The 15,430-nt window shown below is 42.6% G+C and overlaps 1 protein-coding gene across 18 annotated transcripts in view; it reads left to right on the top strand.

Moving 5' to 3' along the window:
* caska (calcium/calmodulin-dependent serine protein kinase a) overlaps window positions 1-15,430 on the top strand; it is a 199,140-nt gene that overhangs the window by 94,421 nt on the left and 89,289 nt on the right. For all 18 annotated transcript variants that reach the window (XM_055015327.1, XM_055015332.1, XM_055015326.1 and 15 more), the window contains exons 3-5: window positions 10,170-10,275; window positions 13,434-13,511; window positions 13,655-13,727. In XM_055015327.1, coding sequence (XP_054871302.1) covers window positions 10,170-10,275; window positions 13,434-13,511; window positions 13,655-13,727 — 257 coding nt within the window. The remainder of the gene's footprint in view (window positions 1-10,169; window positions 10,276-13,433; window positions 13,512-13,654; window positions 13,728-15,430) is intronic.

A 15,430-nucleotide genomic window follows, 5' to 3' on the forward strand; every position in this document is an offset into this window, starting at 1 on the left:
GGGACAGAGCCTTCGCCATTGCCGCCCCCACACTCTGGAACTCACTCCCCCATGCCCTCCGTGACTGCACCAACCTCACCACATTTAAATCCCTTTTAAAGACTCACCTTTTTAGATCTGCTTTCCTTAAGTGATTCTGTATTTTATCTTGAACTTGTTTTACTATCTATTGATTTTAATTAACAGTTTTGTTTTATCTTATTGTATTTTATGTACAGCGTCTTTGAGTTTTTGGAAAAGCGCTTTATAAATAAAATTTATTATTATTATTATTATTATTATTATTATTATATACAATTTTGTATGCCACAACCTACAGTCTTATCTGTCTCCTTCCACTCTGCCTTTTTCTGTCTTTTTTTTTTTTTTCAAATATTTTTTGCTTTTTAATTCTTGTTGCTTACACTTCAGCTAAAGGATCGATAGCGTTGTACTGGCTTTGCTCACACAAACACACACAAAAACACACACAGGTGTAACTAACTCACAGCAATTTTTTCGTAGCTCAATAAAACTGCCGTGGCGATTTGCCTCTCATTAGATGAAGTATCTTTTGTAATCTCCAGCAGGAGTTACAGTGACGGACATAAGCAGCGAGCTCACCAGATGACATTAAGTGTGGCAGGCTGCAATGCCCTTAAGGTAACCACTTATCCCAGCTTTAGCAGCATTAGCATCATGTTAGAGCTAGCTGACGCCTTGTGCTTGTCCTCGGAGGATTAGCTTAATGTTAGCGCCGAGGCTCACAGCAGCACAAGTGGCTCATGGCTTCAGCTCGGAGCTTAATTAAATGTCACTGCATACATGGAAGAACAATACGCTAACTTTTCATTATAGTTCACGCCATAATGATGTGAATGTGTGTGTGTGTGAGAGAGAGTTTGTGTGCAGCCCTATCACATCTTTGCAGAAACATCTCCTCAGCCCTACCTTTTCCTATTCACAGTCCTCGTCCATAAATCACCTCCAGCAGCAGCAGTCAGGGAAGTATCTCACTGCGAATGTGGAATATTTAGCTTCCATAGTGCATACTGAGCATGTATACTTTGGCACAGCTTCACTGTTTGAGCTGGAGAGATGAATATTCCCAGTTAATACCATGAAGTGTGCTTGGTGAGGCATTTAGAGTAAATCGATTGAGATTGTGCTCATGCAGAAAGGTTAGGTATATGATGTATATTTCTCTGGTTGGCATCGACCTTCAAAACCCCTCAGAGCAGCTGCCAGGCATCAATGAATGGATCAAAAGACAGAGCGGCAGAATGGAAGGATGAAAGCGAGATAGGTGGGTTAGGCTATGTTCAGATGCTGTACTGAAGGCTAATCCCTATTGTCTATCAAATCCAATCTGAAAACCTGCAACAGCTGTTAAGAACAAAACAATGACATGTCACAGTGTCTTTTAAGCTGATATGGAAAACTTGTTAGCAAACATCCTGCAGTAATGGAGCAACATGATGATTCATTTAAAGAAGCGTTCACCTGATGTTCACTCTGTTGTAGCCCTATTTTCGGTCTCTCATTTGGCTGGTAATGATTAATCGTTAAACAGTTAACTGGTGTTAATAAATTCACTGAGCAGAAGCTGAGGGACATGCATGTCAGAAAATGTATTGCACATTAGCTGTAGTACCCTGTTCCGCCACCAGATGGAGTCTTGTAATGTTTAATATGACTGCAGCTTTAATACTGCAGGGTTGGGGATGCTGATGATGAACGGTTAATTGCTGATAATAATTTAACAAATTCAAAACATATGAACCAATAAGGCAAAAGACATGCATGTCAGAAAATGTATTGCACATCAGCTGTAGTACCCTGTTCCGCCACCAGATGGAACCCCTTATTGTTTATTAACACTGCAGCTCGTTTGCTGTGTTTAATACTGTAGTGATTTGCGATGTTGCTAATTAATGTTTAATCGGCAATAATAATTTAACACATCAAAAATATGAACCAATAAGGCAAAAGACAGAGAACATGCATGTCAGAAAATGTATTTAACATTAGCTGTAGTACCTTGCTGTGCCACAAGGTGGAGCCTTTTACTGTTTAATACTGTAGCAACCCAAGGAGGCTGTGACTTAGATTACAGTTTTGTGTTGGCAAGCAGAGAGCATTGTGGGAGTTCAGCTACCAAAGGGTCAAGATGAGAAAGTCTTCTACCAGAGCGTGCAAATTAAAGTGAAACAGAGGTGTGCTAGGACTGAATGTAATAAAGCAGTTGCAGCAACTTGTGGTAAATGTATCAGCATATGGAATAAAATGTGCAGTACTCTATTTGTGTAGCGCTGCCAATTAAGATTAAGTTTACATCTCTAGTATTGTCCCAAGTAAGAAGTCACTTGTACTTTGGACAGTTCCATGTTGGCAATCGCAAAGAAAAACAGTAATGTTAGTGTTCAAATCCCAGTTGTTAAAAGTAGTTTTGTGATTGTTTTTTCAGTTGTGTTTGTATTTTGATAATCATAGATCAATACGGTGATTTTCAGTGTTTGTATGGCCAAAAGCATTAAGGGGGCACCATGAGAGAGACTTCAGTGGTGGGTAACAGTTTCCTGCTAGTGTTTTTGTGTAGAAAGCAAGTCCAAGTTTACCAAGACAAGTCAGTTGTGTGGGTAGCTTCAAGCACCTTTGGTAAAAAAAAGGCTTCACTTGTGCATGTGGAAACAGCCACTGAACATTACTGATTGATAACGTGACCAACTGTCGGTTAAGAATTTTGAATTTCTGTCCCAGATCTCTACCAGTCCCTGAGAGAAACCTGTAAATGCTCCACTATGTTTAGCAGGATTCTTCATAGTGAACTTACAGCACAGTTGCTGTATGAAAGAGGTCACTGCATCTATTTTCCGTTTGTTGCTGAGCAGTTAAAGTACCGGGGCTTTTTAGAACTTTTTCTCTGAAAAGTTTCCTGCCAGGGAATGGAAATACGTTGCCCTCCATAAGTGTATTCACAGTAGAGTGAAATGGGTGTTTTTGCTACTTTAGGCTTTTGAATTTGAGATCAAAACAAATCATTTCTTTTAAAGTTTGGTATAGTGGCAGTTAAAGTGAACAGTATGCAAAAGATAAATCACACTGCAGTTATTATATATATGTGTGTGTGTGTGTATATATATATATATGTGTGTGTGTGTGTGTGTGTGTATATATATGTATGTATATCTCTTACAGATATTAAGATTGTGATGTGCCTTACATTTTTAGTGGGAATGGTAATTTCTTTTACACTGAAGAAAACATAAAATGATGGTATTTCTGCTGCAGTCTGCACCACACAAATATGTTCCTGATTTGTAGTCTGGAACATCTCTTGAAGACCACAATGCCTCATTTATATTTGACTGCCGTGGCGCATTTTACCTTTTGCAAAAGTTGTTCAGCCTTAGTTGCATTTGAGAATTCTTTTCAAGCGAGCTTAGCAGCAGCTTTGTATTGACTCGTTGTTATAGAGCCGTTGTTCACAGTCTAATTTAGATACAGAAGCAGGTAGTAGCAGGGAGATATATTTCAGGATTTTCCCCTCATTCGTAGAGCCTGAGGTTGTCAATGTTTGCCTTAAAGATGTGGCGATGTTAGCGATTGAAATCAGGTGTGTTTTTATGTTTTTAGGGGGAAATTCTAAAGAAAATAGCCTCGGGCTCATAATGATGAAGAAGATGCACAGAGAAAGACAAGTTTGTGTATGCGATGCAGTTTGGATGCGGTTGTCATAGATTATTAAAGTTTGGCTGCAGTGCTCCACTGCACTGAAGCTTTTCAATAGCCACCATGTGGATAAATTGTGATTTAAAGGCCTTGTGATTCACCGATATGCTGCAGTTTTGTAGATGCACCACTTGTTCTGGTGGAAAATTTCCTCTAATCTGGCAAACCTGTCTTCCATCCCTGCTCTGTTCATCCCATTTTACATGACAGAACAATTTTTCCATTTGCATCAGAGAGACTGTGACAGAATATTGATTGTTTTGCTCTTGTCCCTGTGCACATCAGTCTTGTCAAAACTCTGGCTCAATCAAATGATAGCTAACTGTCTTTTCCTTGCTTTTATCCCTTACAAACAAAACCAAATGAAGAGTTTCTGCTATTTGTCTCCTGAGAAGGAAAGCTTTGTGTGGTGCTGCGTTCGTCTGTCATCTCTCCCAGGCGATTCCTCTAAACAGCCAGCTCACATTGTTCTTTTCAGCTCCAGTAACCCCCTCCATTAACCCTCCTCTTCATTAGGAACCAATTAAACTGGTAGATGCTCATTGCCAGGCAGCAGTGAGAGCATCTAAAATAATGGGATGGTTACAAGCAAACTGCACTTGAACCGAAGGGGAGCAGACAAGATGCCAATTTGCATACGATACACTCCTGCCGATGAGTCACGCTTGTTTAGGAGTGCAGACCTCATGCTGCACTATGCATTTTCCATTTATACCAGTAAAGCTAAGCTGCAGAAAGCTCTAAAGTTGGCAGGATCGAATGAAAACGCCAGAGCGTAGAGCTGGGAAAGCTGTAGGGGTCAACGATTTACAAAAAACATGGAATGGATTCAGATGTGTAAAGTTTCCTTTTAACGTGTAGCACAGGGGTGTCAAACTTCTTGTAGTTCAGGGGCCACATTTAGCCCAGCTTGATCTCAAATGGGCCGGACCAGTAAAATTACAGCATAATTAGGGCTGGGCGATATGGCCTAAAAAAAAATAAATAAATAAATAAAAAATCTCTGATTTTTTTCACAAAAAATCCCGATTCACGATTTATCCTAATTTTTATTTTATTATTATTATTTTTTTAACCCCCTACCTAATCTCTGCAGGCCGAAGTTCAGTCTACTTTATGCAAATGAGCTGCAGCCCTCTCCAGGTAAACACACCGGATTGCAGCTGCTAGTATTTTGCTTTATGATCAAGACAACTTGTAGAGGTCTAGAAATTATTTGAAATTTATGGTTTTACAAATGTAAAATTTGCAGTTAATGTCTTCGCTATAATTTGTACACTTTACAAAGTCATCGCACGGACCGGATTGGACCTCTGGTGGGCCGGTTTGGTCCCGTGGGCCACATGTTTGACACCCCTGGTGTAGCACATTGTCAGTGAACTGCAAAATAAGGCTGGTTTTCTGACGACATGATGTTTATAAGGTCAGTGAAAAAGTAAAATCTGACAAGGTTTACCAAACTCTGCCGGAGAGATCCTCGACTTCATAAATATAGAGAAACGGAGGGAAAACAGATCCTAGTAAGTCTCTCAAAGCGTGCAGAAGCGCTGGCAGCTCCTCGTTGAAGACAATCATCTGTGTTCTTGTTGGGTCGTCTTCTCTGCTGCTGCTGTATAAACTCCCACTGATTGGCTGGTGGGCGGCACAGCGGAGGTGGATCAGGAGGGAATAGTGTGAACTCTCACATCCTGATGAAGCTCATAACAGTCGGGTGGAAAAAAAAGCATCTGGTCATATGAACTGTTATGGCTCCTATTGACTGATTAGTTGATTAATCCATACAATTTTCTCCAAAACAGCAAAATGACTATTTAATTTTGTGTTGACAAATTGTATGTCACTGTATGTTCCAGCACAATACAAGACATCAGCAAAGATTTACGTATAAGTGAACAACAACATCCTCACAAACTCACCACACACTCAAGTTTAAGATGACAGCTATACTAAGAATTTGTCTGTACTTTCATAGAACTGGAAGATATAACCAATGTCAAAGATGTTGCTATAGCTGCTCTGTAATTCAAAATATCCACCATTTCCATGTTGTATAGACCCAATGATTAAATGTTTTCACTTTGTTTTGTGGTTTTAAAGAAACTTGAGTTTCTCAATTTTAGTCATGTTCTCCAAAATTGCAAATTGACCATTAAAGTTGATTTTATTTTGACAAATTGCATGTCACTGTACATTACAGTACAGTGCAAACAAGAAAAGCACTCAGAGAGCGCTGTACTCCACCAAGGCTGCTCAGTCTTTGTGTCATTTCCTACGGATGAAATCTTTAATAAAAAATGACCTTGTGCTGAGCACACGCATGTGTTATGCATGTGTACGTTATGTACGGATACCGAATCACGTGACCTAAATATGTAGCGGGCGGCGGGAATTGATGGGACTCAGAAACACCCCCACAATTTAATCAGTTTTTCCTTGCATCATTTTGGATAGATAAGTCCAGGTAAATCTGCAGTGGTGGATTTGTAGTAGGATCACAATCATGTGATCATCAGCAGGCAGCTGATGTAGCGTTCACTTGTTGTCATAGTTACAGTGACGCCATGCCGCTATCTCGTAATGATACAGAAATCTTGAACAAATCTGTGGATCCAGACTATAAGCCGCATCACTGCCAAAATTTAATCACTTGGTCCTTGTGTAGTTTCTGACCTTCCCTGAAAATTTCATCCAAATTTGTTATTCCGTTTTTGAGTAATGTTGCATACAGATAGATAAACGTACGCCAATGGCCACATAACTCTGCCACATTCCTTGTCGGAGTAATTAGCAACAAAGATTTACATGTTAGGGAAAAACAAGTAAACTGAGTTAAACTGGACAGTCCAACATGATTAGAAGGCTTTTTATTACAAAGCAAAATAGTTTGATCTGCATATTAAGTACAGTGCAGCATAAACGTGGTGGATATTTCTGGAACTCTTTTTCTACCCGCTGTGTTATTGTTCACTGACTGTCGCTGTATCTTTGAATTCTATGAAAATACAGATGAATTCTCAGCCCAGCTCTTATCTTAACTCCAGAATATTTTGAGTTTATCATACGGCTCTGCAGTCATAAAATCTGTTTTTGCAGAGCAGTATCTTGGTTAACATGTTGTCTTAATAGGCTGGGCTTCAGTCTTTATTTCATACTTGTTTCGTGGTCCACCAACAGAGACTGAACAATATGTGAATGAGTACAGCTTTATTGGGAATTTGGCTGAATTAAAATACAATATATGTGAGCACAGAGAACAGGAGGGAAGCTAACAGATATATGCGCTAGTGTGTGTGTCTTTTGAACTATATATCTTAGCATAGTTTATGTGACTAATTTTTGATTGATAAATTGCTGTTAATAATTCAGTTTATTAAATATATATTGGCCGATGAGGCATGCACTTTGACTGTCAGAGAATACATTGTAGAGTTTCTGTAGTACCTGGTTGCTCCACCAGGTGGAGCCTCCTACTGTGTAGTGGAGTTACAGGTGTGTTTGCTGGCTGTCTGTTAGCTGCTGCTCTCTAAATGCTAACTGTGGCGGTCGTGCTATTGAACTTTGCAGCATCAAGTTGTGAAAAAGTGTCTCTAGGGCCTTAGCTAGCTACCTGAGGCTATTGCTAATGCAAAGCTAGGATTTTTTCAGCACTAACATAGGCCAGGAACTGAGTGTATGTCAACAGAGATGCTGCTAACATTCAGGAGCACCAGGACTCTGATTATAAGCTTCCAACAACATTAGAACCAAAGTGATGAGTCTGTTTTTTTAGGTGGCAGTGAATACTAACAGATTTCCTGAAGTGATAAAGTTGCTGCAACATTATTTCTGTACATCTGAGCAGCTGTTTTCAGCAGCTGGACTAACAGTAACTACAGTGAAAAAGTCACTCCAAAGCCCTACTCACATGGAACTAGCATTACCTGGGGACTTAAGATGCTTTAGAAATTGCCATCCACATCTGCTTAATGTGGCACATTCACACAGAATAAGCTAATTTGTGTTTCACTCAAAATTATTGACAATATCCCCTAATATAATATTAACAGGCTGCCACATAATGACCATGGAGCCTATTGTTAGACAGTCAAATACTTGTTACCACATACTGCCATCATCCTTTGGGATTTTAGGGTTAGGAGGATGGAGGCTCCTCATGGTGCTGAGGGTTAGGAGGATGGAGGCTCCTCATGGTGCTGAGGGTTAGGAGGATGGAGGCTCCCCATGGTGCTGAGGGTTAGGAGGATGGAGGCTCCTCATGGTGCTGAGGGTTAGGAGGATGGAGGCTCCTCATGGTGCTGAGGGTTAGGAGGATGGAGGCTCCTCATGGTGCTGAGGGTTTGGAGGATGGAGGCTCCCCATGGTGCTGAGGGTTAGGAGGATGGAGGCTCCTCATGGTGCTGAGGGTTAGGAGGATGGAGGCTCCCCATGGTGCTGAGGTTTAGGAGGATGGAGGCTCCTCATGGTGCTGAGGGTTAGGAGGATGGAGGCTCCCCATGATGCTGAGGGTTAGGAGGATGGAGGCTCCCCATGGTGCTGAGGGTTAGGAGGATGGAGGCTCCCCATGGTGCTGAGGGTTAGGAGGATGGAGGCTCCCCATGGTGCTGAGGGTTAGGAGGATGGAGGCTCCCCATGGTGCTGAGGGTTAGGAGGATGGAGGCTCCTCATGGTGCTGAGGGTTAGGAGGATGGAGGCTCCCCATGGTGCTGAGGGTTAGGAGGATGGAGGCTCCCCATGGTGCTGAGGGTTAGGAGGATGGAGGCTCCTCATGGTGCTGAGGGTTAGGAGGATGGAGGCTCCTCATGGTGCTGAGGGTTAGGAGGATGGAGGCTCCTCATGGTGCTGAGGGTTAGGAGGATGGAGGCTCCTCATGGTGCTGAGGGTTAGGAGGATGGAGGCTCCTCATGGTGCTGAGGGTTAGGAGGATGGAGGCTCCTCATGGTGCTGAGGGTTAGGAGGATGGAGGCTCCTCATGGTGCTGAGGGTTAGGAGGATGGAGGCTCCCCATGGTGCTGAGGGTTAGGAGGATGGAGGCTCCTCATGGTGCTGAGGGTTAGGAGGATGGAGGCTCCTCATGGTGCTGAGAGTTAGCAGGATGGAGGCTCCTCATGGTGCTGAGGGTTAGGAGGATGGAGGCTCCTCATGGTGCTGAGGCGGGCGGAGGGCACTGTGAGGTGGATGGAGGAAGAGGATCTGAGAGAGCAGGTGGAGGAGGCGATGTGAAGGAGATCAGACAGATAGGCCTTGAATGTATACAGGAGGATTTTGAATTCTATTCTGGATTTGACAGGGAGCCAGTGAAGCTGCTGTAGGACAGGGGTGATGTGATGAAATGAGGGGCTTTTGGAGATGATGCGAGCAGCTGAGTTCTGGACCAGTTGAAGCTTATGGAGGGATTTGTGAGGGAGACCAAAGAGGAGAGAATTACAGTGGTTAATCCGGGAAGTGACGAGGCTATGGACCAGGATGGAGGTAGTATGAAAGGTGAGGGAGGGGTGGAGACGATTGATGTTGCGACGATGGAAATATACAGTGATGTTATTGATATGTGATTGGAAGGAAAGTGAGGAATGAAGGATGACACCCAGACTCTTAACCTGAGGGGAGGGAGAAACTGAGGAACTGTCAATGGTGAGGGAGAAACTGTCAGTTTTGGATAGTGCTGATTTTGTTCGAATGAGAAGAATCTGTTTTGTCACTGTTTAGTTTTAAGAGGTTTGCACTCCCGATGTATTTGGGCTTTCTGTGAACTGTTCTTCATGCTATGCAGCGAGCTGCATTTGCACCCAAAGTGATCCAATCTTCGATTTATAACCGGAGTCTCCACAATTCCAACTGGAAAATAGGCAGAGAAAGCATAAACCTTGCAAAAACACAAAAATTACCCCAAAATCATTGACATGCCGATTCGCACGGGACTAATATTTCGACAAGAACTCCTTGTTTGGCAGAATATGCTGGGTAATTTTACTTCATGACTTTGAGACATGGTGGATTTGTTTTGGATTAAGATCACATAACACCAAATTAGCAGAGGTCCCTAGCTAACATTAGTCCTAGTAGAGCTCAAGAGATTAATACCGTTACAGTTTATTTAGTGTAGAAGACTGCAGCTGTGCTTTTGCCATTCTCTTCTTCTAATTTTTGATGTAGCAGAGCCGATTTTGCAGCAGAAATTAAATGTCAGTGTTTGAAAACTGTTCACTGTCCACTATTATTCATTCATTGCACAGATTTCCGACTACCACTTAAAGAAATCCTGCAAAAGTTGCCTTCTTCGTGTTGCATATTTTGCTAAAATATGAGAAAATCATATCTGTCAATTAAAAAAAATGCACATATTCTGTCATTCTTCCTTAATTACTGTCCTCAATTGCAGCATAATCAGCATTAATCATGTTCTGTGCATAATATGGAGCTGCCAGAAATGCTCATCTCCCTTTCATCCTCTGTGCTTTCAGATCTGAAGAGGGAGGCCAGTATCTGCCACATGCTGAAGCACCCCCACATCGTGGAGCTGCTGGAGACCTACAGTTCAGACGGGATGCTCTACATGGTGTTCGAGTTGTAAGTCGCAACCTGGCAAGAGTTGGAACACGCCAGCCAAAGACCTCACACCAACACTTGTGTGGGTGACAGAAAGAGATGGTGCGTGTGGGAGACGGAGGATGGATGTCACGGTGGGTTGTGGATGTAGGAGAACGTGAAGATGAGGTGGGGAGAAGGATAACGGCGTCAGGAGGGCGTTTGCAGCAGCAGCAGGATGGAAAAAGTGAAGCCTGCAGCGGTTTTATATAATCAAAGCTGATATGAGAAAGCTTGTTAGCTGAGGAGGGGGGTGGGGTAAGAAGAAAGGAAGAGGGGGCAGTGTGCAGAGGATGAGTGCAGAACTATATATGTGGAGGGGTTGAAAAAAAAGATGAGATTAGGATTTCACACTTGCTGCTACCTCCAGCTTTTCTAAAAGCTGCGTCTTCCCCGGAGCTCCTCCCAACCGACTCTGTATCATCATCCCCCCTCCTCTTCCAGAACTAATTCCTTTATCGCTTAATTCTGTTATCGCTGAACAGGCAAACGCTGCTCGGCTCCCTCGTATGGCTCGGTGCACGGCGAGAAAAACTTTCAAGGAAATGCATGTATGAGCTCCGTTTAAGGGGATTTTTCATGGTTTTGGCTCATTTTTGTGCCCAAGTTTCATGCCGCTAACGCACAGCGCAGGTAGAGCAGAATGGAGTCAACATGGTGGAGGAATGTGGGCAGATTCACTGTCTCCCAGGTCTCGCTCCTGGCTCGGAGTGAGGAAATAAGAGGGGAGAAAATATGGATGCGCTGCAGCCAAGCCCTCCGTAACAGCTCTGTTTAATTGGTACAGAGGCTTAGTGACAATAAATAGTAGGTTTTCAGTAATTGGGGAAGGATGGGAACAGAGCAATTACTGGAGACAGAATCAGCTGTGGCTTAATGACCGGGTCACAATTAAGTGCGTTCGTTCCAGGATTGTCACTCCATCAGCTGGTTGTCGGTCAGTAAACAGACAGCTGAGGGGGACTTTGAGTGTTGATCGTGAGGTGCGACGCTTTGCTGCCGCTCCCGACAAGATCTCGAAGCTGTCATCGTTAGAGCCGCGTCTTTATTGTAAATGACTGAGGAAGGATTTTCTAAATGCGAGCGCATTAAATCTCACCATCACAGCCACAGCTTCTCCTCTCAGACTTAATATCGTGGAGCCGCGTGCAAATACTGGCTGCTCTCTGAGAAGAACATGATTTTAAAAATGACGTTTGCTTTGACACTTGTGGGATTTATGGGAAGATAAACTGATTTTACTCAGCAGTTTATAAAATCACTGTCGCTTCGTCCAAGTAGATGAATGAGCCGAAATACTGCTGCACCTCATGCCCCCGTTCTCGATCTATCAGTTGCACTGGAAACAAATCTAAATGCCACGTGGACTGAATGTACTACCAGATCACACAGTTTTTTTAAATTTATAGAACATTACATTACATTTATACATATTTTTCTAAAGGGCTGCACAGTGGCTTGGTAGTTTGCACTTTAGCCTTTCAGCTAGAAGATCCCCGGTTCACGTCCTGGTCTTCCTGGGATCTTTCTGCATGGAGTTTGCATGTTCTCCTTGTGCATGCGTGAGTTTTCTCTGAGTACTCCGGCTTCCTCCCACAGTCCAAAAACATGCGTGAGAGACTGGCGACCTGTCCAGGGTGTCCGTCCGAAGTCAGCTGGGATAGACTCCAGCCCCCTTGCAGCCCTAATGAGGAGTAATTCAGTTCAATTCAATTTTATTTATATAGCGCCAACTACAGGTCAAATTGTCTCAAGATGCTTTACAGAACCCATATGCCTGAAGCTCCAGAGCAAGCCCTGAGGTGACAGTGGCACGAAAAAAACTCCCTTTTAATGGGAAGAAACCTTATAGTAAATACAAAGGTAGTTAGAGAAGGGCTCAGTGCATCAAGAGAGGTTCCCCAGCAATTCTGTTTTTCAACAACTACCCACAGATGTTACCAACACTGGGAAAACCTATTATAGATAATTTACTCCTTTCAGTTTTAATTTGTTTCTATGTATGTCTCCTTTCTACACTGAGTAAACACAGATTGTAGTTTGGTTTTAAGGTCTCTGAATTTTTGTCACATTAATCGTAGATTCCCAGTCTCTCAGGGGCGTCTTGTTTTTGCGATCGAGCACAGAATTTCTTACTCTTTACAGGATCTTGTTCAAGTTCTGGAAAATTTTCGAATGAGACATGGATAAAGTGATTTTGAAAAAATATCAGGATTGTGAACTTGGATTTGGTTAATTTTCATAATGGAAACTGCCCATTACTGATCAATAGTGCAAGGTCTGTGGAAAAGTTTGAAAAACATAGCATTAGTGTTAGCATGACCCCAACACTAAGCTAAGTTAGAGGAATCCTTAGTCTGTTACTGCAGAGTTTTTTATTAAGACAACCAGTTAGCAGTTAGACAGCAGGGAGGTGCGCTTGTTTTACGGACCTTTACAAGATGATCTGCAAACACACCTGTAACTCCATCTCATTAAATAGTAAGAGGCTCCACCTGGTGGCAAAACCAGGCACCACAGAGACCTGCAACACATTTTCGTTTGGACACATCTCATTCAGTATTTTTTATTTATTTTAATTATTTTCTACATGGTTTATTAATGCAGAAGACATCAAAACTATGAAAGCTGAATTGTATTTTTCATTTGGAATCATGCGGTAAATATTAAAGTGTCTAACAAACCAGAATTTTACACTTTTTAAGTTGCCCTCCTTTTGCTTTGATCACAGCTTTGCACACCTTGGTATTCTCTCAGTCAGCTTCATGAGGAATTCTCCTGGTACTGTACATGTCCTTCGTCTTCTGCCTCATCAAGTATTATATTTTTATGTTTTTTTTTTGTTTTTTTTTTTGTTTTTTTACTGAGGAAACCCCTGAGCCAGTGCAGAAGTTCACCGGAATAAAGTCAATATCAGCTTCATTTTGGCAGCTGTGGTGATCCAGCTGTTTCTGTGTCGGCCCATAGATAATTGCAGCCTCTCTATGATCTGTCTCTATTACCTGCACAACCAATCACAGAGTTGAGGTTTAAAGAAGAGTGACCTTTACGTTTTAGCCATATAACTGCCATGACTTTTATGCCACACTGATGTTTTCTCCCTGTGCGTTTCTTTGTCCTTCACTTTCTGTCTCTGTTAGCATGGATGGAGCAGATCTGTGTTTTGAGATCGTGAAGAGAGCAGATGCCGGCTTTGTCTACAGCGAAGCAGTGGCCAGGTGAGGCTTTATGGATTTGATCTTGTTCCTTGACAGGCTCCTCGATGCTGTTTTGTTTCCACTAATATTTACAACTAAGACATGAGTTTGAACAAACACTTTAATGTGATTTATCAGTAAGCATACCGTTTAATTTTTTTTAGCCACTACATGAGACAGATCCTCGAGGCGCTACGCTACTGCCACGACAACAATGTCATCCATCGAGATGTCAAGGTATTTCTGACTTATACTCAATTTTCCCGCTTTTGCTGCAGTGAGTAGGCCCCTGTAGTTCATTATCAAGAAAGTCGCTGCCGGTATCATCCAGCTATAAACTCCGTTCCAGACTGCACCACTTAGAATCAAGAAAAGCTACAACAACAGATCGAAACTGCAGCTGTAAACCTGCTGATGTTTGCCATCTGCAGGGACAGAACTGATACAATCACCAGATGAATACCGTTTTGAATGAGTTTTTACACAAGTAAGGCAGAAATAACACTAACATGCAAAACTCTCAACTATGGAGATTCAAGCAGAAGCTATCAAAGTACTTTTCTGTGACGTCTCCAGCTGGTGTGTTTGTAGCAGCTGAGGGGAGGAAATTTGGTTGGCTGTGGTCGTCTCTGGTGCTCAGCAGAGTCACAGCAGGGCAGCTCGGCTGTAGTGGAAAAGCGCGTCAACACGGCTTGTCTAGAAAACAGCGTGTCTAAAACGGACCGCTGCGAGCTATGGGAAAAACTCCATAAACTGCTGCTGCTGCTACTCTCTTTTCCAGATGTTGGTTTGTGCAGAACTGTAGCCTGACATGACTGCTGCCTCTCAGACAAGAAAGTCCAAGTTGTAAGGAAAAAAACTGTCCTCTACCTGAAGAAACCAGAAACCATTTAGTTCCTGCTAATGTGCGGCTGGACTCGCCACGACGTCGCACCAATTTATAGACTCATGTTAACGCTGGTGTTGAGAGAAAGAAGGTTGTTTGCCTTCATCAGCGGGTTTCATGTTCTTATCAGGGATAAATCTGCAGACGAAATGACTCAGTCAGAACCGCTGGTGGATATAAAGCATCATTTATTCAGGCGTCATTCATACAAAGTGAGGCAGGTAATCACTTTGATCGTTTCCTATTAAAATCATGGCTGCAGCCCGCTGTGTGCTGCATGGCAGGAAAGAGCAGCCTGACAGCTAGTCTATAGTTTGCACAGCAGTGAATCTGCATGTCAAATAATGAGATTTCCTCCTATTGCCACTGCAGAATTAGCACGCATAGGAATGTAGTGCCTTTTCCTGCACACTTGGTCTGTAGATCTTTGATTTTTGGTGTGCATCTGTGTGAGAAGGTCAGTGCATTTGCTTTCATCTGTGTTTTAGTTGTGTCAGCGCACGTCAGTCTTTGGTATTTATATCTGCTGCAGGTTGTGTTGTATTGTATCAGCCAGCTTTTTAACAACTCTTAAAATGAGGGGAGCCAGTTTGGTCCAGGAAAAAAATAAATAAAACAAGGTTCTGCATTCAAACTGGCTCCGTCACACCCTCTGCATTCACAAACAAGCTGTGCAAAACGCAAATCCCTCTGCAGCCTCCCCAGTTGTGAGTTTTATGTTTTTGATGTGATATTCACCGAGCTCAATTGCAGTACTTTCTTTTGTATTATATTGCCTTTTCCAAGAGACCCATAATGCATGTTATATGGTCGCAGTCAGCTCCCAGCTTGTGGATTACTATCTCTCTCTTCAGCATTGTGCTCTGGTATTAGTCATCACACTCTATACAGTCCTATCTCCTCGTCTTGAGTCTCTCCTACACTGGATCCCTGCTGAATCACTGGCTTAGGCTCATTGTCTAAGTGTAAGCGATAGCCAGGCGATAGGTTCAGAGTGCCACGAGATGATACAGATGGCTGTTTACAGCTATAGTATGTGTGGGTGAGCTCTGAA

Source organism: Amphiprion ocellaris, chromosome 11, assembly GCF_022539595.1.
Source record: "Amphiprion ocellaris isolate individual 3 ecotype Okinawa chromosome 11, ASM2253959v1, whole genome shotgun sequence".
Classification (NCBI taxonomy): domain Eukaryota; kingdom Metazoa; phylum Chordata; class Actinopteri; family Pomacentridae; genus Amphiprion; species Amphiprion ocellaris.